Raw genomic sequence first — 25579 nt, 5'->3', positions numbered from 1 at the left:
CAAAGAAGTTACCAAGGAATGAGTTCTCCATATCGTCCCAGTTGTTAATACTTTTGGGCTTGAGACGGCGGTACCAATCGAAGGCCGGCCCGCGAAGGGTACCAACGAATGACCGAACCATCAAGGCTTCATTGCCGGAGATCATACCCAAGTGGGACTTGAAGTAGATCAGATGTTGAGTGGGTGAACCCTTCCCGTCAAACGGCGTGAAGTTAATCAAGTTGAACTTCGCCGGGTATGCTATTGAGTCCCACTCTCTTGGATATGGACATGGAATGCCAGTCCTCTTTACCTCTCGATCAGACATTAGAGCGTTGATTTTACTCTCGAGATCTTTCATTTTCTCATCCTCGCTCGTATCGGGCTTTGGACGATTCTTAAGAGGAATAACGGGGCCACCCCCAGTGTTGTCGTCTTTAGTGGGGCTACCCCCAGCGTTTTGGTCAACGAGAGGGTTATCAGTATTGAGGCCTTCATCCACATCTGAATCGCTACCTACTTGGTTAGCAGCGTTGCGACGGCTGGATTCGCCCATTTGATTGGAAAGAGCCTGAATCTGTCGGTCGTGCTCTTCCTTCATCCGCTGCATAGCCATTTCTATTTCGAATTTAAATGCTTGCTTCTGCTTCGCTAGAGCATCCTCAACCATTTTAGTTGCTTCTTCGGTGTTAATCATAAACACTTCGCGGGATTGCCCTGGGCTAGATACCGTATTGTCAGAAGCGACTGCAGAGTTAGCATCCGATGCTTCATCGTCCGAGGATAAGCCTCTCTGCATTCTTTGGTAGTCCCTGCGTCTAGTGGTCCCTGATCGCAACCGAGTTAGACGATGAGATATAAGCGGGTCAGAGATAGAAGGTCGAATCGACTTTCCCTTATCAGCCATATTTATTGTGACTTCCGGGAGTTCGTCACCTTGAACAACCGATCTCTTTTTACGGAGATGCTTTGGTTTGGACTTAGTCATTCCGTTGGAGATCCTCTCGAATACGGAGACCCTCTGCGGAGCGGTCTTGGGGCAACTGCACGCTGATAATACTGCCCTGATTAGTTCGGCGCACGGGTAGTGGGATTTGGTTTCTCGGGCATATCTCTTCCGAGACTCGTTCATACCCCCAGCCCGATAGTACAACTCATCGATCAGATGATCGGAGCAACCTATCGTGTGTTGACATGACTCCCCAGGTATAACGTTGTCATCGTCAGATGAATACGTTTCTTTCAGGGGATTTGCCGATTTATTAGCATTCTTAAGAGTCACGTGTTTAGAACTACGTTTTTGGGAGCGCAGGATCTTAACAGGCTCTTGGTTTTGGATACACACCCCCAGGCGGGCGGAAATTGGAGTTTTCCCTTTATGAGAAGGCTTAAAATTGTTGCGAGGGCGTGTGCGACCCCCAGCTCGACGAGTCGCTCGGGGTTCAGTCACCGGACCCAAGCATTCTTCGATCAGAACTTTGCCTCGATCATCGTGCAAAGGACCCAGGCGATCGACTATCCTCACCTTGAAATGGGACAAATCCACACTGTCCCGATGCTCCGTCGGAGGTGCGGAACTCACAGGGATCGACGAAACAAGTACAGAACATCTTCTGCCTTGACTCTGGCGCGGGTCAGATTTAAGTGATCGACGGGTTGGAGGGTCGGATTCAAGTGACCCGCAAAGTGGAGGGTCGGATTTGGGTGACCCGTAAAGTGGAGGGTCGGACCCAAGTGACCCGCGATTTGGAGGGTCGGATTTGGGCGACCTGCAGATTGGCGGGTCGGACCCAAGTGACCCGCGATTTGGAGGGTCGGATTTGGGCGACCTGCAGATTGACGGGTCGGATTTGAGTGACCCGCGATTTGGCGGGACGGATTTGAGTGACCCGCGGACCGGCGGGTCGGATTTGAGTGACCCGCGATTCGGCGGGTCAGATTTGAGTGACCCGCGATTCGGCGGGTCGGATTTGAGTGACCCGCAGACCGGCGGGTCAGATTTGAGTGACCCGCATTTTTCGATCTTTTCGGCCGCCGTCTTGGACTTTGGCCTCCAAACTTTGTGCAGTTTTGGTGGCTTTTTTTCCACTTCTTCCATTTGCAATCTTTTGACCTCTTGCGCAAGAATTCGCGCGCGCGCAAGCAGTACGCGACGCTTTTTGATCCGCTCTTCAAGAGTTGAACGGGTCCTTTTGACTTGTACCCATTCACTTGTTGGTGATTTGGAGGAGAGGGCATTTGTCCGCTGTTGGGGCGCTTGACGTTGCCTAATTTTCAGATCCGTCTCGTAACGGATCACGTCAATTGACTCCAAAGCCCTAGCGAGTTGGCGTGCAAGGCGTTGGCGCTGCCTTTGGCGAGCTCTCTTCGATAAAATGGACGCGCTTTCTGTACTCAACTCCTTGATTGAGGAGGAATTCAGATCTGCAGATCCGGACTCGTTGGAAACCGGACAGGCGTTACGAGGTTCAGCTATCGCAGCAACGGGGGTCTTGATCTTCCTGCGCTTGCGAGAGGCGAAGGATCTGGAGGAGGAGGACGACAGATATTCCTCGAACTTCAGTTGGTCGAACACGTACTCGACCACTTCTTCAACCGGGATGCAGATCCGAGGTTGCGACACGACAGCTCCGGCAGTGAAGCTGTTGGCTCCCACTGTGGTCGTCAGTTTGTTTACGTCGAAAGTTGATGTATTCATTGCGGTATTCATTCAACTTCAATCGTTACAATGAAAACAAAAAAGATTATCTTTTTATAAGATTTTTACACAATGAAAACAAAAAGTTACAACTCTCGTCAAAACAAACGCAAAGATCGTTTATCGGTCTTCTGCTTGTGTGGGACCTTTGCATGTGCCGGGGTTTATCCGTGGACCGCCTTAGATCTGGATACGGTTGATGGAAAATTCGGCAGAGCTTCGCCTTCGCCGAGGAAGTATTTGATTTGAAGCGCTGAAATCGAACAAGCGAAATCAGGGCTCTTCTCGAGATTAAGACCAAGCCTAATCTCAAGGGACGGACGGGAACGCGAACAAGCGAAATCAGGGCTCTTCTCGAGATTAAGACCAAGCCTAATCTCAAGGGACGGACGGGAACGAGAGTCAGATCTCTCGAACTCTCCTTCTTTATGCCGAAGAACTCGCCAAGATCTGTCAACCCTCGCTGAAATTCGTGCTCCTTTGACTCCACAATCCGACAGCACCTCCTCGTCTTGATAATCAATCGCCCCGCTGAAAGGAGGCCCTAGGCTTGTATTTATAGGGCTTCGGAAACGGTTATTTGGATGAGAACAAGTGATTTGGCCTTATCTTTAGTCAATAACAGTCTAACCACGTTTGTAGATGATATCAAGTCAGTTGGAATCCTCTGGAACCAACAAATCTCGAGAAAAACCATCAAAAACCGAACCCGATCGAAACAGCGCGCGCAGGACAAGTCTGACCCGCGCTTGCGCGGGTCGGATGGAACCGACCCGCGCCAGCGCGGGTCGGATCATTCCGACCCGCACGAGCGCGGGTCGGTTTGGTCCGTCCCGCGCGGCGCGCTGAGATTTTTTGTTTCGCTGATTTCTTGTGTTTTATGACTTTTCCGATCTTCCGGGACTTGTAGTTTCTCCTGTTTTGTTTACTCATCCGTCGTGTCGACTTGTATGCTCCACGCGAGTTGATTAATGTGCGTTGATTGAAGCCATCGTGAACTGATTGACGCGCGCATTGATTGACATGCACGAGCTGAATGATGCGTGCGTGTTAACTGACTGGTTGGCGCATCTGTACGCTTTGAGTTGATTAACGTGTGCGGTCCACTTGGCGTTTTCCATTGTGGTGGTTCGTTGTCGTGTCATCAACAGTTTGCCGATTCGCTTCATGCGCTTGTCGACGTCGGATGATCCTCTTTGCTTCGGATAATAATGTTCATCGCCTTCTCTCTGTCTCGAGCTGTGTGCGGACACCTATAGGCATTTTTAGACGCCTACAACTGTCAAGAGGAAGACCAATTCATCAAGGGACTCATTCATGCCAATGTGAGCGGCTCATCTCCGCTGTCCTCTCCGAATGCAGCTGTTGCTCACCGACGTCTAGGCAATCGGTGTTCAACAGGTTGACGAATGTCGCTAGGCCTCCCAAACGACAACGTCGCCATAAGAAGACCTCTGAAATCGAATATCCCGAGGTCACCATCAACATGATCGGTAGAGGAAAATCCTCACATCCCAATTCTGACGAGTCACAAACGAGTCATTCCCCGACTGTTTGGGAACTCTGTGATGAGTTCAAGGGAGTGTACCGTCGCACTCGGATTCGGACAGGAGCTATCCGCCCGGTTAATTATCAAAAGTTAGCCAAAGGGATTATGACAAGTGATGAACATTCGGCAATATCTGAATCTCAATCTTCAAGCTCTATCGGAGCACAAGAGGTATCTGCTTACATGGCGGGAAACCCCGAGGACATAGCCAAAAGAGTTGACGAACATCACGTCATGCTCCAAGCGCAGCAAAAAACCCTTCTTCAAATGAAGGATATGTTGGCTCAGCTCTTGGCTGAAAAAGGTCAAAAACCTGAATCTTCCCGGAGGACAACGTCAAAGGGAAAACAAAAAGCACACGAACATTCAGATCGTGAGACTCACAACCTGGAATCCTCTTCTGAAAATAAGAAGGAGATGGAAAAAGAGCTACATCCTCAGTCCACTAAAATGGATGAACTGGAAGCTCGCCTCAATGCAATCGCCAACAGAAATGAGCTCCGCGAAGAAGGAATGGTGAGGCCTTAGCCTGCTGAGTGGGATACAGCTCCATACCCACCGAAGTTCAAAGCTTCAACATTGCAACCTTTCGATGGCACAGGATCACCAAATCAGCATATCTACTACTTCAAGTCCTAGACTGGAGATGTAGTGACAAACGACGCCATTCTGACCCGGCTATTCATCGGTACCCTCAAAGGTGTCGCCTTTGAGTGGTTTATGAAACTGTCTGCCTGATCTATCCAGAAATAGGTAGATCTGGAAAGGCTGTTCTTGACCAGGTTTTTTGAGGACGACACAGAGGTCTCAGTCCCGACTCTTCTCGCCACTAAGCAGAAGAAGGGAGAATCTATCAAGACCTATGTAGAGAGGTTCCGCAGCATGGCATTGCGATGCCCTTCAGGTATGACCCAATCAACTTTGGTCGAAACGTGCAGGCACAACTTGCAGACACAACTCCTGGCTCAAATGGGGGTAGCAGAATGTCGCTCCTGGAGGCACAACTTTGGTCGAAACGTGCAGGCACAACTTGCAGAAATGTTGATTTTCTTGAGTCAATACAACCAACATAGTCTGTATCTGAATAAGCAATCACTTCAAGATCATCTGTTCTTCGATAAGTGAGCATATGATCTTTCGTTCCCTGCAAGTATCTCAACACTTTCTTTGCAGCTTTCCATCGATAAGTGAGCATATGATCTTTCGTTCCCTGCAAGTATCTCAACACTTTCTTTGCAGCTTTCCAATGATCCATTCCCGGATTACTTTGATACCGACCAAGCATTCCAACAACAAAACTGATGTCTGGCCTAGTACAAGTCTGAGCATACATTAAGCTCCCAACGACTGATGCATACGGAATTTCTTCCATTTGCTTGCGTTCCAATTCATTCTTCGGAGATTGCATAAGGCTAAACTTATCACCTTTCTGAATTGTAACGACACTTGATGAGCACATTTCCATTTTGAATCTCTCCAAAATTCTATTAATATATGCTTTCTGAGACAATCCTAACAATCCTTGTGATCTATCCCGGAATATTTCTATCCCGATCACATATGTTGTCTCACCCATATCTTTCATTTCAAAGTTCTTGGAGAGAAACTTCTTGGTCTCATATAATAAGCCAAGATCATTAGTAACAAGCAAAATATCATCAACATACAGAATCAAAATTATAAACTTGCTCCCACTGATTTTCATATATATACATCGATCAACAATTATTTCTTTAAATCCAAAAGAAGTAATGGTATCATTGAACTTGAAATACCATTGGCGGGAAGCTTGTTTAAGTCCGTATATTGATTTCTTAAGTTTACACACCATGTGTTCCTTTCCTTTAATGGGAAAACCCTCAGGTTGATTCATATAGACCACTTCTTCTAAATTCCCATTTAGAAAGACAGTTTTCACATCCATTTGGTGTAACTCCAAATCATAATGAGCAACCAAAGCCATAATAATTCTTAACGAGTCTTTTCTAGAGACTGGTGAAAAAGTCTCTTTGTAGTCAATACCACTTTTCTGAGTAAAACATTTAGTAACAAGTCTGGCCTTATGTCGTTCAATATTGCCAAGTGAGTCGCGTTTGGTCTTAAAAACCCATTTACACCCAACTCTTTTACAGTTCTTGGGCAATTCAACAAGATCCCAAACTTCATTATGTTTCATGGATTTTAACTCATCGTTCATGGCATCTAACCATTTCGTAGAATTAGCACTGTTAATGGCTTGTGAAAACGAAACTGGATCTTTATCGATTCCTATATCAAAATCTTCTTCATGTAGATAAACCAAATAATCATCAGAAATAGTAGATCTTCTTGGTCTTTGGGACCTTCTTAATTCTGCTACTTGTGGTTCATCTACAACAGATTCATTGATGTTGTCTTCATTGTGAGTTATCTGGTCATTAGGTTGTTCTTGATTATTGTTTAACTGTTCAACAATAGGAGGAGCAACAAGTTTACAAGAAGTTACAGGTAAAGGGATCTCCACCCTAATTTCTTGAAGCTCCACTTTTCGTGGTTCCAAACTCCCACTGATTTCACCATTCTCAATGAATCTAGCATTTTCAGTTTTAACAATTCTTGTACTATGACTAGGACAATAAAATCTATACCCTTTAGACTTTTCTAGATAACCAATGAAAAAACCACTGTTTGTTCTTGAATCTAATTTCTTTTCATGTGGATTATAAATCCTTACTTCTGCCAAGCAACCCCAAACATGCAGGTGCCTTAAACTAGGTTTTCTACCAGTCCATAACTCAAAAGGAGTTTTAGGAACTGCCTTACTAGGAACCCTATTTAACAAATACATGGTAGTTTTTAAGGCATACATCCACAATGAAATGCGTAAAGATGAATTGCATATCATACTCCTAACCATTTCCAATAAAGTACGATTACGCCTTTCTGCTACACCATTTTGTTGTGGTGTACCTGGCATAGTGTATTGAGCACATATGCCACGCTTTTCAAGGAATTTCGCGAATGGGCCTGGACATTGTCCACTTTCATCATATTTTCCATAATATTAACTACCTCTATCAGATCTAATTATTTTTACTTTTGTGTCTAATTGCCTTTCAACCTCAGTAATAAACACCTCTAAGGTATCTACTGGTAGTGGTGAAAATTGATTGTTTCATTGCGGGATTCATTACAAACTTCAGACGTTTACAAAGAATACAAAAAATCAGTCTTTTTATAAGACTTTTACACAATGAAAACAAAAAAATTACAATTCTCTTCAAACAAACGCAACGAGTGTTTATCGCCAGCTGCTTGCGTGGGATCTTGGCCTATGACAGGGACGCGTTAGTCCGTGGACCACCGAACGATCAATATTTGGACAGAGTTTCGTCTATCCGCGAAGAGATCGAGAAACCGTAGCTCTTATCTCGGCGAAGCGAGATAATCACTCTTCTTAAGATTACCGCAAAGGGATAATCCTAAGGAACGAACCGGGCTGCAGATCTAACTCCTCCTCTCTGAAATCTGTGTACTTTAAGTCTTCAGTTCAACAGGGCTTCGCCGAGGCACGAGAATTCCAGATCCGAAAAAATAAAGCTCCAGAGGCTATATTTATAGGCTTTAAGGAGATACGAGCGGTTAAAACCGCAAAACAACCAAATCTGACTTTTTTAGGGCCGAGACACCCAACACCCTTGGGTGTCTCAACTTGGGTCGAGACACCCTTGGGTGTCTCTGTTTGTTGGAAATTTGATGTAAAAAGACAATGAAAGAAAAATTTGACTTGTATTCCTCTCAAAATCAATTACAATTTGGATTCCGATTACAAAAGAGAGGAGAATGAATTTGATTCTCCCCTTTGTTTAAAACTGGGTTCTTCTTGGTAGCGGTGAAGTGCCTCCTTCAATTGATCGCGTCGAACTTGCTCTCCGTTGACGATCCGACCGTCCTATCTCACGAAACCGATTGAATTGCTTGATGAATTCGGTTTAGAACTCTTGACGAGTATAAAGAACTCGGAACGAGTTGAAAACTCTGACAAGAATTGTTGAAAACCGAATGTCTGGTTTGATGTGATTAAGTTGGATTGCAAGCTTAATCACGGACTCTTAAATGAGTTTCAGAAATAAACTCAGAACGAGTTAAAACTCTATAACAGAGTTGTTGGAACCGAAGATTCGGTTAATTGCCAAGTGGATGATGCCCTTGATGAGAGGATCCTTTGGGATCTGATTAACTGATCGTTGATCAGTTCCTTGATCTTCAAAAGATCTCCTCCTTCGTGTTGTTGAACTGCTGAGATTTGTTGACCCTAAGCGGTTTTGATACCAGCTCACCTCAACCCTATGCGGTTTTTCTGCTAAAAACCGATCAACCTTCTTGGTGGTTTGATCTCTCCCAAAAACTCTAGCCCCGTAGGATGTTGAAGAGAACTTGTTTGAACAAGTTTGAAACTCTAGCCGAGTTAAGAAACTCTTTGAAAGAGTTGAAAAGAACTTGGTAAACAAGTTTTAAAACTCTGATCGAGTTAGGGGAACTCTAAAGAGAGTTGATGATAATAAAGAAAGTTTAATCATTTCAAAAGAGTAGTTGATCTCTTTCTCTCTTTGGTCAATCTTAAAAAAAGCTCCGCCAGTCCTCTATAGGTTCGGTAAAACCTATATATCTTCAAATCCAACCGATAGAAAGCAATCTCCACCGTTCGGAATTAGGAACAATAGGTGTAGTAGCCACTCTCCAAATTTCACATCGATCGGACCATGGATGAGGGTCCGATCGTCACGCCGATCGCAACTGCACGAAAGTGACTTTTCTCTGCACTCCTAGAATGATCAGCTTCGGTAAAACCTTCATATCTCCAAATCTAACCGATAGAAAGTAATTTCCACCGTTCAGAATTAGGAACAATAAGTGTAGAAGCTACCCTCCAAATTTCACATCGATCGGACCACGGATGAGGGTCAGATCGTCACGCCGATCACAACTGCGCAAATCTGACTTTTCTCTGCACTCCTGGAACGACCAGCTTCGGTAAAACCTTCATATCTCTAAATCTAACCGATAGAAAGACATCTCCACCGTTCAGAATTAGGAAAGACGAGTGTATAAGCTATCCTCCAAATTTCACATTGATCAGACCACGGATGAGGGTCCGATCGTCTCGCCGATCACAACTGCGCAAATCTGACTTTTTTTCTCCTCTCTTGTTCTCTCTTTCTTTTAATTTCGTCACGCCGATCACAACTGCGCAAATCTGACTTTTTTTCTCCTCTCTTGTTCTCTCTTTCTTTTAATTTCGTCTAGCCCTCTACCACCAGCCCGATTTTGCTGTGAAAACCACCTATTTGTAGGAGTTTAAGGGGTATAACTACCCCCCTTAACTAGCTCCATAATAGAGGTTAGTTGCCCTATTAAGTGGAGGACCGTTTCAAGGATTTGAAATGGTCAAACGTGACATTCGCGTTGAAGAGATTGTCAATTATAATCTTTTTTTTTTTTTGAACTTTTGTGATGATCGTCAGATTGTAATCCTTACATTTAGCTCTTGATAATATGAGAGTCGTCAATTTGTAACTCCCGATGTTGATTGTGAAGGCTGTTGAATTAGAGCTTTCATCAGTTGTTATGAAGGTCGTCAGATTGTAACATTCATCGATCTACGTGAAAGTATTCAAATTGTAGCATTCTGGAAGCCGTCAAATTATAACTTCCATCATTGGTGTTTGATAAGGATTAGCTATCTGTTATGATTTTGCTTGAGCCGAGACACCTTAGGGTGTCTCGTCTGTGCCGAGACACCTCGGGGTGTCTCAACTCAGGCTGAGACGTTCTGTTTTGCATATTCGTCTGTTTCCGCCGTAACTTCTTCATCTGAACTCGAATTTAAGCGATTAAAAGTATGTTGGAAAGCCGAAGAGGAGTTCTATAAGCTCTAATGATTAGATCATTTGTAGAATAAATGAGACACGAAGGGTATTTCGCCTTTTGTAAGCGACGCGGGGCTCCCGATCAATTCGCATCCTTGTTATTCTGAAACTCCGTTGCTTCACGTAGTTCGTCGATTCACTTCAAGCATTCATCGACATTAATCGAGCTTCTGTGACTTGGATAGTGACGTTCCTCAACTCCTCTCAGCTTTGAGCTGCTCACGGAGACCTATAGGCAATTTTCGATGCCTACAGATACCCCTTCCAAAGTGTTTCAGACTATTTTCTTTCATAGAAGAGACTGAAATACTTTGGATGTGATTAGTCCAGTCTTTGATTGGTGTAAAGGACTTATAATTAGCTTCGACTCTTGGCCCCTTCGATTTTCAGTCTATTCGATGCTTTGACGAATAGCTGAAGTCCTTCCGGCGCTGCGTTTATCGTCTGGCCGTCGTCGGAGTCTCGAGTCTAAAACTGATGAGTTGAGTTTGGCTCGTGCCATTGCGTTGACTTAGAACTGACCCTTTTCCGTCGCATCGACTCTTTCATTGCAACGCACTGATTGGCGTTAACCTAGGGTTATGCGTTGACCGGCGCTGACCTTAGGGTTTGAACGTCGCACGTTGACTTTTTGATCACAACGCGTTGATTGGCGTTGACATAGGGTTACGCGTTGACCCGCGTTGACCTTAGGTTTTTGGATCGCCGGGTGTTGACTTTTTGTCATAACGCATTGACCGGCGTTGACCTAGGATTACGCGTTGACCGGCGTTGACCTTAGGGTTTAGATCATCGTACGTTGACTTTTGGTCGCAATGCGTTGACTGACGTTGACCTAGGGTTATGCATTGACAAGCGTTAACACAGTTTATACTCGTACGTTTGCTGGAGTCTACACAGTTTAAGCTCTTAAGGTATTGGAGCATGGCGGTCCCAAATATGGGGCTACAAGACCAACTGTTAAAGCTGATTCATCTGCATGTATAGATCTTATCCTGAGGTTGTTGGATGCTCAAGTCACGAGACCAACTAATAGAGCTGGTGCGTCAATGACTCGTATTTATAGAATTTTTGGCAAATTCTCAGCCATCAACGGGTTTGATGAGCCTTTACTGACTACCGTTTGAGTCGGGCTAGCACGCAGATTGTTTAGATCCGTTCTGCACATAACGTTGTGCTAAAAGAGTTAACTCTTTTAGTGCTACGACATTGAATACGTAGACTTTGTCTTTCTCACGGGAATAGACTACCCGGCAACGTGTGTTAGACATAGAGTTAGGATTTTTGACAAATCCTCAGCCATTAAGGGATTTGACGTGCTTTTACCGATTATCATTTGAATCGGGCTTGCATGCGGATTGTTTAAGTCTGTTCCGCATATAACGTTATGCTAAGAAAGTTAACTCTCTCAGACTTGATGCTATGACTTTGAATACGTAGACTTCGCCATTGTTACGGGAACAGGCTACCCGACAACGCGTGTTAGACGCTGACTTATCCTTACTTAGGATTCAGGATAAAAGTCCCCAGACTCGGATTCTGGTGTCTTCTTCAATCGGTAAAAGACTAAACCGGCAACGCGTGTTAGGCGTTAGCTTATCCCTGCTTAGGCTTCGGGATAAAATTCTCCATGCGTATGAGGCACGGATTATGGTGTTATTAATAACAACCTGCCATAATGTTGAATATGTGGTCTTTTGTCTTTTTTACGGTCAAAGACTAACCGGCAACACGTGTTAGGCGTTGACCTATCCCTGCTTAGGGTTCGGGATAAAACTCTCCATGCATAAAAGGCATGGATTTTTGTTGCTACGATGCTGAATACGTAGACTCGGTCGGTTTTACGGGAACGAACCACCCAGCAACGCGGGTTAAGCGCTGACTTATCCCTACTTAGGCTTCGGGATAAAATACCCCAGACTGAATTCTGGTGTCTTTTTCAATCGGTGAAAGATTAAACCGATAATGCGTGTTAGGCGTTGACTTATCCCTGCTCAGGATTCGGGATAAAATTCCCCGTGCATGTGAGGTACGGATTTTAGGAGTAGAAAAAAATGATGTCTTTTCTTAGGGCAAAGACGAACCCGAAATGGAAGAGGAAGAATTTTATATTCTATCTCCCAACATCGAAGAGGAAGAATTTTATATTGGCTAAATACCCATATTGGTATTTTAATTCTACCCCATTTGCCAAGAAGGTATTTTAAATAAAAAAATCGGCGTTAAGGCATTTTAATTGATTAAAATTACCAATTAGGTCCTTTTTCTCGTCGGCGACCACTTTTCCGGCGAGAACTCGTCACGTGTATTTTAATTCAACCGGTTTTCTGACGTGGCAGTGGCAGGAAGAATAAGAGTCGATGCATTTTAAAATCCCCCCATTTCTAAAATTGGTAAAATAATTAGCGAAAAATTAGTGGAGAAATTACCGTATAAATAGAACCTCTTTCTCTTGCATCGATCCATGGCCGCGCCGGCGGCAATCTAGTCTGCAGTGATCTTCGTCTTCTCACTCTCTTCTCTCCGAATTCCCATGGCGTTTTCTTCTAGAAGTTCCTAGAATCGGGGGTTTTGGCTGCTTCTGTTAGCGGTAAAGGTAAGATAATTGAGTTGGATCTGAGATCTGGAGTGAATGCGTGGAAGTTTGATTTGAAATTTTTAGGATTCAGGTTGGTTCGTTTTGGACTTAAATTGTGATTAACTCACATCAGCAGCTAAAACCGAGCCACATCAGCAAATTAACCGAGCCACATCATCAGCTAAAACACAGATTAAGTCATCACGTGTCACGCACGTGACAAGTTCTCGCCGGAAAAGTGGTCGCCGACGAGAAAAATGACCTAATTGCTAATTTTAATCAATTAAAATGCCTTAACGCCGATTTTTTTATTTAAAATACCTTCTTGGCAAATGGGGTTGAATTAAAATACCAATATGGGTATTTAGCCATTTTATATTCTATCTCTAGTTGGAAAGGAGACTCGAGGTGGGATCTCCACCCCCAGAATTCGGAAAGGTGAAACTAGGAGTGGGATCTCCACTCCGAGAATCGAAAAGACTCGGATAACCCTGACTGTCGGAAGGTTTGATTACCGAACTAAAGATAAATTTCTCGTTTATTGAGAGTGAATTGTGATTTTGGTCCTAACTGTAGGAAGGTTTGACCAAGCGGGTGTTTGAGATGACCCTAACTGTAGGAATGTTTGATCACTCGATTTGAAAGTGGACCTCTCGTTCATTAGAGAAATCGAGAGAGAATTTTGGTTTTGGCCCTAACTGTAGGAAGGTTTGACCGAGTGGGATATTTGAGATGATCCTAACTGTAGGAAGGTTTGATCGCTCGATTTGTAGATCTCTTGTTCATTAGAGGAATCGAGAGGAGATTTTGGTTGTGGTCCTAACTGTAAGAAGGTTTGACCAAATGGGAGTGGGAGTACAAATTATAGTGGGGTGTTGACTTGTACAAATCACTCAAATGAGGTTCCTGATGTTAAGTGATTGGGACTTAACACGAAGGGGTTTGACAATTTGTCAAGGATGGACAGATTAAAATTCTAAGCATTATATCCGGACTCTAACCATGAAAGTGTTGAGTGCACGAACATAACGGAAGTATGAATGGATTAAACCAGAAAGAATTTTAGTGGACTCGCTATCAATAAATTTGATCAGTGAGGGATTTTATAGTGGGAGACTATGAGTCGTCGAACACCAATGGGAGTTTTGTGAGGGAAGAAATGAAGTGATCGAATCTCGTCTCAGCAAAAGAGTGTTCGGAAATCACAGTAAGAGTTTAGTGTTTATCACTTTATTCATAATGATCAGGTTATCCCTAAGAATATTACATTTAACATTCTTCTGGAAACTTCCTGTTACATAAATTATCCACCCCCAGCTTCCTTTGTGAAGCTGGGTTTACCATTGTATTCAGTTGCATGATCGGGTTATCCTTAAGAATATTACATGTAAAAATTCTCCAGGAACTTCCCGTCAAGAGTGAGAATAGTTTAGACTCATATACCTATTAGAGTATTAAGAAGCAGTTTATACTCGTATACTTGTCGGAGTGATGAGAAGCAGTTTATACTCGTATACTCTTCGGAGTGTTAAGAAACAGTTTATACTCGTATACTTTTCGGAGTGTTAAGAAGCAGTTTATACTCGTATACTTTTCGGAGTGTTAAGAAGCAGTTTATACTCGTATACTTTTCGGAGTGATGAGAAGCAGTTTATACTCGTATACTCTTCGGAGTGTTAAGAAGCAGTTTATACTCGTATACTTTTCGGAGTGTTAAGAAGCAGTTTATACTCGTATATTTTTCGGAGTGTGGCGTTCTCGTTTGGCTTATCCTAATGTTATGACGCCGGCTTCAACCAAGGTCTGGATGATGTTCTTTAAAGTAAAGCAAGCTTTTGTGGGATGAATGACCCTCCTGTTGTATGCACAGTAATTTGGATCCGAAGTATCGTCAGCTTCCTCCTGATTCGTGATGGGTGGCAGCTTAATCTTGTTGTTTTCGAGAAGGGTCTCGAAGATGGCTGGAACGTCTTCGTCCTTGAATGAGTACTCTTTTTGGAGCCTCGAATCCGAAGTTTTCTGATGTCTTCGGGGCTGCTGTTGCAACGTCTGATTAACATCAACAACTGTTGTAGGTGCATTCTCTTCATCATGGGAAATGAGACTCGGATTCAGAGGGTTAGCCATCGGTTAGCTTCTTTCGACCTTCCTCCTACTGAGAAAGCGTTGGGCCTGCTCTCTCCGTACCTTTAACTCTTTCCAGGTATTGAGCGGCTCTACTCTCATAACGTCCAAGATGTTAATGGACAAATTGTTATGACAGGTTTGCAAGACGAATTCCTCCGTGACGGGATCCTTGCAGTTCATTACCTGATTGCGGAAGCGTTTGATGAAGGTATCCACCGACTCTCCGTTTTTTTGTTTCTCATCGAAGAGTGTCCTGATCGACACTTCGGCATCATCATCGAAGAAATGAGCGAGAAACATGCTCTCCAGGTCCTCCTAGCTGTTGATGCTTCCGGGCTTGAGACGGTGGTACCAATCGAAGACAGACCCGCGAAAGGTGCCGACGAATGACCGAACCATCAAGGCTTCATTGCCGGAGATCGTGCCCAAGTGGGACTTGAAGTAGATTAGATGCTGAGTGGGCAAGCCCTTCCCATCGAATGGCGTAAAGTTGATGAGGTTGAACTTCGTCGGATACGGGATCGAATCCCACTCTTTCGGGTAAGGACACGAAATCCCGGTCTTCTTCACCTCTCGAGCAGACATCAAAGCGTTGATTTTGCTCTCGAGATCTTTTATCTTTTCGTCTTCATCTATACCCTGTTTTGGACAATTTCCGAGAGGAATAATGCGGCCACCCCCAGTGTTATTATCTTTGGCGGAACCACCCCCAGCGTTTGAACCACACCCAGTATTTTTGGGCGGTGCGTCGGCCATGATGATTTCGTCCACTTCTGGATCGCTGTCAACTACGGCGTTCTGGGTGCGACGACTGGATTCAACTAGCTGATTCGACAAAGCTCGGATTTGTTGGTCGTGCATTTGTCTCATCTCCTGCATAGCCATTTCCATTTCGATTTTGAATGTTTCTTTCTGCTTGGCTAGAGCATCCTCAATGATTTTGGCTATTTGCTCGGTGTTGATCATGAACACTTCCCGAGCTTGTCTCATGCTAGACGTTGTATCGTCGGAGGCTAGTGCGGAATAAGAATCCGAGAGTTCGTCATCGGAATGGATTCCTTCATGGATTCCCGGGTAATCGTTATGTCCGACGGCTTCTAGCTGAAGCTGAGATATTCGTTGGGTTATTCCCGAATTGACCCTTCTTTCTGGAGAAAAATTGGGGTTTGAGCTATTTAAACTAATCGGAGACTTTCCCTTATCGACCACGTTGATAGTAACTGATGGGAGTTTGTCATCTTGAACAACCGGTCGTATTTTGCGAAAACGCCTTGATTTGGGCTTTGATGCTTCTGCAGGGATACTCTCGAATACCGAAACCCTTCTGTTTTCGTCAAAAGTTGCATTCATCATTGATTTCATTAAAACTTCAAACGTTACAAATAAATTCAAACAAAGAAATAAAAATTACAACTTTCTTAAAAATAAACAAAAGATTCGTTCGTCGTCTCTTTCTTGCGTGGGTCTTTAGCCTGTGATGGGGACGTCGATATCCGTGGACTACCTGGCAATCAGATCTGATCCAGAGCTTCGTCGATCCGCGAGGAGATCTAGAAACTTGAAGCGCCTATCTCGGATAAAACGAGATATTTGCTCTTCTTAGTATTATCGCAACGGGATAATACTAAGGATCGGGTACGGGTGATGCAGATCTGACGAAGAAACTCTCTTGCGTTGAAGTGCTCGATCACTCTTCACTCCGGCAGGGCTTCGCCTCTTCTCCAAAATTCCAGATCTTGAAAAATGAGGCCTAAGGCTTGTATTTATAGGCTTGAGGGGATAACGGAGCGGTTAAAACTGATCGAAAATCGTCAAAAACACGTCCCAAGTGCGAGACAGCTCGGGGTGTCTCGCACCTGTGCGAGACAGTCTGTTCCCTCTTCATTGTTTTGGTCATAACTTCCTCATATGACATCCAAATGATCTGATTCCGGATTTGATAGAAAGCTGACAAAAATATCTACAACTTTCCTGTTTTGAGTTTCTTTAGATTCAAAACGGATCATGATCAAAAAAGCTCCACACGTTCCGAGACACCTTAGGGTGTCTCGGCCAAGTCAAGACACCCCAAGGGTGTCTCGGCGCTATTTTAGTCATAACTTCCTCATATGACATGATTCCGGATTTTATGGAAAGCTGACAAAAATATCTACAAATTTCCTATTTTAAGTTTCTTCAGATTCAAAACGGATCATGGTCAAAAAAGCTCCATAAGTTCCGAGACACCTTAGGGTGTCTCGGCCAAGTCAAGACACCCCAAGGGTGTCTCGGTGCTATTTTAGTCATAACTTCCTCATATGACCTCCAAATGATCTGATTCCGGATTTGATGGAAAGCTGACAAAAATATCTATAACGTTCCTATTTTGAGTTTCTTCAGATTCAAAACGGATCATGGTCAAAAAAGCTCCACAAGTTCCGAGACATCTTAGGGTGTCTCGGCCAAGTCAAGACACCCCAAGGGTGTCTCGGCGCTATTTTAGTCATAACTTCCTCATATGACCTCCAAATGACCTGATTCCAGATGGGTTGGAAAGCTGACAAAAATATCTACAACTTTCCTGTTTTGAGTTTCTTCATATTCAAAACGAATCATGGTCAAAACAGCTCCACAATGTCCGAGACACCTCGGGTGTCCCAGTTCAGCCTGAGACGTTCCGTTATGCCCGTTTGTTCGTTTTCGCCGTAACTTTTTCATCCGAACTCGGATTTGAACGATTCAAAGTGCGTTGGGAAACCGACGAGGTGTTCTATAAGATCCAATGATTAGATCATCTGTTGAATGCATGAGACACGAAGGGCGTTGTTCCTTTTGTAAATATCGCGGGGTTCTCGATTAGCCCGTGCCTTCGTTATCCCGAAATTCTGTCAGCTCACGTAGTTCGTCGGTTTACTTCAATTGTTCACCGACGTCAGTCGAACTCCTGTGAACCAGATAGTGACATTCATTGTCGTTCTTTAGCACTGAGCTGTTCGTGGAGACCTATAGGCAATTTTCGATGCCTACAGATACCCCCTGCAAAGCGTTCCGGACTCGTTTCTTTTATAGAAGAGGCTGGAATACTTTGGATGTGATTGGTGTAGCCTTCAGTCGGCGTAAGGACCTGTAGTTAGCTTCGACTCTTGACTCCTTCGATTTTCGCTTTATCCAATGCTTTGACGAATAGCCGAAGTTCTTCCGGTACTGCGTTTATCGCTTGGCCGTCGTCGGAGTCTCGAGTCTACAGCTGATGAATTGAGTTTGGCTCGTGTCATTGACTTTGAATTACCTCCGTCACATTGTGTTAACTTAGGGTTTCGGATCACAGTATGTTGACTTTTTGTCGCAACGCGTTGACTGGCGTTGACCTAGGGTTACGCGTTGACCCTAGGGTTTCGAGCGTCGAACTTTGACTTTTTTGGTCGCAACGCGTTGACTGACGTTGACCTAGGGTTACACGTTGACCGGCGTTGACCTTAGGGTTTTTAAACCTCGTACGTTGACAAGTTTATACTCATACGTTTTCTGGAGTATACACAGTTTAATCTCTTAAGGTATTGGAGCAGGGCGGTCCCAAATGTTGGGGCTGCAGGACCAACTGTTAAAGCTGATTCATCTGCATGTGTGGATTTTATCCTGAATTTGTTGGATGCTCAAGTCACGAGACCAACTAGTGGAACTGGTGCGTCAATGACTCGCATTTATAGAATTTTTGGCAAATTCTCAGCCATCAACGGGTTTGATGAGCCTTTATTGACTACCGTTTGAGTCGCATTTATAGAAACCGTAACTCTTATCTCGGCGAAGCGAGATAATCACTCTTCTTAAGATTACCGCAAAGGGATAATCCTAAGGAACGAACCGGGTTGCAGATCTAACTCCTCCTCTGCCGAGGCACGAGAATTCCAGATCTCAAAAAAAGGCTCCATGGGCTGTATTTATAGGCTTCAAGGAGATCCGGGCGGTTAAAACCGCAAAACAACCAAATCTGACTTTTTTAGGGCTAGAGACACCCTTGGGTCTCTCGGCCTTGGCCGAGACACCTTGGGGTGTCTCGTTTGTGCCGAGACACCTCGGGGTGTCTCAACTCAGGCTGAGACGTTCCGTTTTGCATATTCGTCCGTTTCCGCCGTAACTTCTTCATCCAAACTCGTATTTAAGCGATTCAAAGTGCGTTGGAAAGCCGAAGAGGAGTTCTATAAGCTCCAATGATTAGATCATCTGTGGAATAAATGAGACACAAAGGGTATTTCGCCTTGTAAGCGACGTGGGGCTCCCGATCAATTCGCATCCTCGTTATTCTGAAACTCTCTTGCTTCACGTAGTTCGTCGATTCACTTCAAGCGTTCATCGACGTTAATCGAGCTTCTGTGACTTGGATAATGACGTTCCTCACCTCCTCTCAGCTTTGAGCTGCTCACGGAGACCTATAGGCAATTTTCGATGCCTACATTTACTGATTGAGATTTTTCGTGTAACAAATAGACATATCAGTAACGTGAAAAATCATCAATAAAGGTGATAAAATACTTTTCTCCACCAAAAGATGGAACATCAAAAGGCCCACAAATATTAGTGTGTATTATTTCAAGGAGCTTAGTGCTTCTTGTTGCTCCCTTCTTTGTGTGTTTTGTTTGTTTTCCCTTTATACAATTCACACAAATACCATAATCAGAAAAGCCTTCTTTGTGTGTTTTGTTTGTTTTCCCTTTATACAATTCACACAAATACCATAATCAGAAAAGTCCAAGTTTGGTAAAATTTCATTCTTTACCAATCTTGTCAATCTTTCTTTGGATATATGACTCAAACGTTTATGCCACGAGTAAGCTGAATTTTCATTCACTAAACCATGTTTAGTTCCAACATTATGATGCACTATCAAAAGAGTTTCAGCAAAAAGATTATCAAGTTTTAATTTGTACAAACCATCACATAAAATACCAGAACCAATAACACAATTTTGTTTGTACAAACTAAAACACCCATCATTAAACTTAAAGCAATATCCTGTTGAATCCAACTTAGACAAAGAAATCAAATTACGAGAAACAGAGGGTACAAAAAGAGTTTGATACAAATCTAAATGAGCTCCAGTGTCTAAAATCAAGCGATAAGTTTCAACAGCTTCAACTGGAGCTTTCACTCGATTTCCCATAAAGATGAACTTCTCATTTGGATTTGTGGTCTGGGTCGTAAGGAATCCCTGCATCGTATTGGAAACATGAGTGGTACAACCAGAATCAATCCACCAGGTATTATAAGGTACTTCAGTTAAATTAGATTCGAAACATACGAAAGTATTAAACTTACCCTTCTTTTCGAACCATGCCTTACGTTTCAGGCAATTATTCTTGAAGTAACCATGCTTTCCGCAAAAGCGACACTTGTCATTCTTGAAGTCCTTGTGGATTTTGGAGGAAGAACCATTCTCCTTAAGTGGCCCTTTACCCTTCCATTTCTTATTTCCAGTCTTCTTTTTAGTTCCTTGATTACCAAGGAGATACACGGAGTGAGTTACTCTATTCTTAATCCTTCTTTCCTCCTGAACTAGCAAATTCTGTAGCTCATTCACATTCTATTTATCTTTCATGGTATTGTAGTTCATTTGGAAAGTGCTATAATTTGGTGGCAATGAGTTTATGATAAACTGCACCAGAAAACTCTCATCCACCGCCATCCCCAAATCCTTAAGCTTTGCTGCTACATCAGTCCTTTCAATCAAATGCTCATACATGGCCCTAGAACCATCAAACTTCATGGTGGTTAAGGTGGCCATTAATGTCCCTGCTAGAGACTTATTTGCCGTTTGAGAGCGCTCTTCCACAGACTTCATGTATTCTTTAGCAATTTCAGTCTTAGGAAGAGTTGACTTGATGTTATTTGCAATACTCATTCGCATGAACATTAGGCTTAGTCTGTTCGATCTTTCCCAAGCATCATAGAAGATCTTATCCTCATCGCTACTAGCATCAGTAATAGGAGCTGGCTTCTCTGATTGAAGTGACAAATCCAGATCCAATACACCTAAATAGAATCGAATTTGCTCACTCCAATCAAGGAAGTTAAGTCCATTAAACAATGTAACAGACGAAGCATGCGAATGAAGAGAAACGGGAACAGGTACTACAAAATTATATAATACTCAACATTAAAACATTTATTTGTAAACACATAAAACAGATTCAAACCAATAAATGTATATCAATGTTCTCCTTTGGGTGATACAAAGACATACAACAATAATTTTGATGCTAAAAGAATCAATAATTTGGCAATTACATGCATACTCTACTCAGAAGTATTTAACATCTTTCGATATAAAAATACAACTAATAATAGTATACTAGATGCCAACAATTATGTTCATTAATTATATGAACAACTAATCCACCTTTGGGTGATTAATTAATTATATGAACAACTAATCCACCTTTGGGTGATTAAAACGTCCTATAATAATGAACTAAAATTACCCTTAATCATTTATAAGCATCAATATAAGTGTTAAAACGTCCTATAATAATGAACTAAAATTACCCTTAATCATTTATAAGCATCAATATAAGTGAGTAACTTTAACAATTTTATAACACAATTTCTTTCAAACTTCTATATTGGCCACTTTGGTAACTAACAATATATAGTTTAAATTGCCAACGTTTTCTCATATTGTTCATATAAACATCATATTGAATTATTTTCTTTCAATTGTGTTTCACATTGATGAATGGTAAACAATTGTGTTTCAAGAATATTTCTTACAAATGTCTCTGTTTCCCTCATGAATGCCATTTTTAAGGATATGACATAGGAAAGATCCAAGAGGGTCGTGCTCAGTATGATGGAATTACAATGGGAAAATTATTGGCGGAGAAAAGAAAATGACATATAGACGGATATGAATCCTTTTATTGATCAAGGAATCTAAGACGATCAGTTCCTTTAAAATAATAATAATAATAAATCAAATTAAGACTAACAGATGCAGCATCATGAATCTTAATTTCTTGAATGGTCTCTTTGATATGGCATCGAATCAGTTCATGATAAAATCCAAAGCAAACTATTTAAAGAAAAGAACCGCCCCAGTACTTTTACAAAATCTGCACAACAAGTATTAGTTTATACATGTAACCTAAACATGTATAGATGCGACATAAATAAGCCTAATCTTAACAATCATATGTTAATTGTAAATATTAGCAGCGGATTAAATTTCATTGGAAAATCATGAGTTCGTAAACTAAGCTCGGATACCATATGTTAATATAATCATAACTCATCTATAATTAATTAGAAGACATGGATCGTAGAACTTCATGATAATCACAAATATAAGATGTTTGAGATCATACCTTGAGCCCATGCTATGAACCCTTAGAGAATTGAGACCTTGGAGAAGATTGCTTTCTCTCTCTAATCCTTCTTCAAAACCAAGCCCTTTTTTTTAATTTCGAAGTTAACTAATGGATTTAGAAATTATGTGCTTAGATTTCTTTATAGGAAGAGAGAGGAGCAACTATCCGGTAGTTAATAAAATTTCACACCCACACATGTTTCATTAACATGATTAAAAACATGGGTGTTAGTTAATTAACTACATGGTCATTAATATATACTAATATATTAAGTACTTTTCCATAACCAATAATCCTCATAATAGTATTAATATTATTTAAACCTTATACCCAATTTAATATATGGCACATAGGCCATATATTTCTTACAACCTTGACCAGGTTGAAAAAGAGAGAGAGAGAGAGAGAGAGAGAGAGAATGGTTCACCTCATCACGGCCAATATCCACAATTCTCTCCTCTAGTACTCTGCCATCTGTTATCCCGTGCTTGCTGAACAAAGATAAAATAACCGCTGTAGAAGCCGGCATTACCCGTAGCTCATCACTAATAATAAACTTAAGATCTCCCCTGACGAAAACCCCGTCTCCAGCTGCGTTCATGTCTCTCTTTTCCCATGTTCCAGCGTAGCTCATTTCCTTTCCGCAGGAACACCGGACGTTAGGAACAGAGCTATAATAACAGGTGGCTTTGGAGCAGCAATCTGATTCCGGACACGTGAAGAACGTTCTTGGGTTAATCTTATCGTCAACGTTAACTGCTAAGTTCTCGCAGCGGAGTCCCGCCGCATTCAGAGGATTAAGCAGCATTGACTTGCAGGCCTCGGTCTCAAAGACCTGGCTGTCGAGACCCTCAACGCTCTTGTATACATTGGTAATGCATCCCAGCGCCAACGAGTCTTGTCCGAGGAGCCTGATGACGGTGCCCGTCGGCATTGTCAGAAAACTTAGCAGGATGTCCAGAAAGTCCTTGTCGGATTCAGCGAACACCACTCGAGACTGCTGCTTGTCGATCAGAAGCTTCAGGCTTATCTTCTCTTTGCTGGCCGCCATGGTGAAAAGAGTATAATTTCTGTCTTTGAGATATAATGATGACAAATACTCTGGTAAAAGGGACTGGGGACGTTTCAGCTTCCAAGATGGAGCTCCGGATTCTAAACTGTGATGTTTTTCTGAAAAATTAATTATGATGCTTTAGTTTCCAAGATGTGGCTCGGCAGTCTAGGCAACTTATTTCATTTGGCTAAGTCATCAATCACAATCACTGGACACAAGGATTGGATCCCTGATCTTTTGACTAGAAATAACAGTATTATTAAAGTGGTGTTTGGTTCAAGATATTTTTGGGATATAGGAGGGATTTCAAATTTTAGAATTAAAAAAAAAGTAAGAGTTTTTGAATGTCATAAACTCTTTGTTTTAAATAATTTTTTGGTTTCTTGAACCCCTATACTGCAAAAAAAACAAATTTTAGAACTTGTAAAATCATAACATTGAGGGGGGATTTGGGGTTGATCTCTGCCAAAAAAAATCACCTCATCAAAACTTCTCTCATGACCCCGAAAATCGTTAGCGCACCGAACCCTAGTGTAATCGTTTCTATTTTCGTCTCCCTCCTCTTTTACCTGCCTCCTCAATTTTCTCCTACCAAACTCTATCATTCTTCATCACAAATCAACAAATTTTCGATCAATTCTTACCCTGCCCCTCCATTTCTACTGTAACTTGCAAGAAGATCTGAAGGTCAAAACATAAATTTGGATAAAATTATTTTGGGGGTATCTATTGATTCAGTGATTCTAAGGTTTCAAATGATTCTCTCCGACCCCGCAGGTAAATCTCTATCCGTCTCTCTAATTAGAATTTTGATTGCTTCGATTTGTGTTAGGATTTTCTAATTAGGATTTTGGTTGCTTTCGATTGCTTTGATTCTGCTGTCACTTTCGATTGCATCGATTTGGGTTAGGATTTTGAAGAATTCTAGTGGGTGATCATGATTATTTTGCTTGATTCACCCCGCAAACAGGCGAAATGTAAACTCGGCCGAGATTATCATTCTGCCCTTATACCACCCCTATAAAATAGGGGTATTATTTTCAACAATAGGGTAATCAATATCTCAGAATTCTTCTCCACTCCATTGCACTTTAAAACTCACACAGTTCATCACTTTCCCACTCAAGTTTATCACTGACTTGATCGTCGGAGGAACAACGGGGGAACTAGTCCTCGTCTTCTTACAAGTTGTTATTTGTTCATGGAGAAACTACTCAACTCAAAACCAAATATTCGAAAAAGTTAGCAGCCCCAAATCAACCTCACCCTTATTTATTATTATTTGTGTGATTATTAACATCAACAATTCTGTAAAAAGATCCCATATGTTACTTACAGTCCAATGCATAAGGAGCATCTATAGAAAATACTAAATGTTAGAGCATGTGCAGCAAGCTCTCACCCCAGCTCCCAACGTTGAGGTGACGGTGTGAGCCTGCTGCCGACGGCCCAGCAAGCTCCCAAGGTTTATCATTAAGCTTGCGTGGCACGGAGCCCAGGAGCTCATGCTATCGAGCTCCTAAGCGCTCCACAAATTTGTGGAGCGCTTGGGAGCTCCCAACCATTAAATTTTTTTTTACAAAACCCCCCTACTTTTGAACCCAGAACCTAAGTTGAAAATAGTTGTTAAAAGAAGTCGTTGGTGATTTTTCAAAATTGATTAGCCATTGAGATTTAAATAATTGGCATGAATGTAAAAAAAATCTATAAATTCTCAATTCACTACACAAATCCTTCCACACAACTCTCTCATAAAAAAAACACTATATTTCCTATCAAATTACAAAGCTCATGGATCCCTCCCAAAACATTTATTCGTAACTCCTTACTGGTGAAGGATCGGCCTTATACTCGCCGTTCTAAACAGACGTCGTAGAAAAAAGTCACCCCACTCATGAGTTCTCGCAATCGGCAACACAACAAGTGTCATCCCAAGAAATACAGACCACAAAGAAGAAGAAAGCTTACACGCGGTCCGAAAATTAGACTGTCCTCGTGGATAAGCTTCTAGTGTCTGCTTGGCTAAACACGAGCCAAGACGCCATCCAAGGTACGAGGCAACACAAAGATAAGTTTTGGCACAGAACTAACAACTACTTTATCCAATACTCCACTGATCTAAGGAGCCGCACACCAAACCAAATGATGCATCGTTGACCAACGATTCAACTGTCCGTTAACAAGTTCTGCGGGTGCGTTGCTCAGATTGAAGGAAGACAAAGATCTGATACGGGAATTATTGACCAGGTAAATATTTAACTTATATGTTTTTATGTAAACATCATAGAAATGAAGAGAGGAATATATATGTTTAATTATTCTAAATTTAACTCTTGTGTAGGCTG

The 25579-nt window shown here is 42.3% G+C and overlaps 1 protein-coding gene across 3 annotated transcripts in view; it reads right to left on the bottom strand.

Moving 5' to 3' along the window:
- Positions 1-23371, bottom strand: part of LOC109843946 — a 33092-nt gene extending 9721 nt beyond the window's left edge. For 2 of the 3 annotated variants that reach the window (XM_020412940.1, XM_020412941.1), the window contains exon 1: positions 22608-23371. In XM_020412940.1, the coding sequence (XP_020268529.1) occupies positions 22608-23231 (624 nt within the window). In that variant the 5' untranslated portion in view covers positions 23232-23371. The remainder of the gene's footprint in view (positions 1-22607) is intronic. The other variant, XM_020412942.1, reaches the window with a different exon arrangement.

This window comes from Asparagus officinalis, chromosome 5 (genome assembly GCF_001876935.1).
Source record: "Asparagus officinalis chromosome 5, Aspof.V1, whole genome shotgun sequence".
In the NCBI taxonomy this organism is placed as follows: Eukaryota; Viridiplantae; Streptophyta; class Magnoliopsida; order Asparagales; family Asparagaceae; genus Asparagus; species Asparagus officinalis.
Note: the sequence above shows the minus strand (reverse complement) of the source record. Positions and strands in the feature narration are given on the sequence as shown.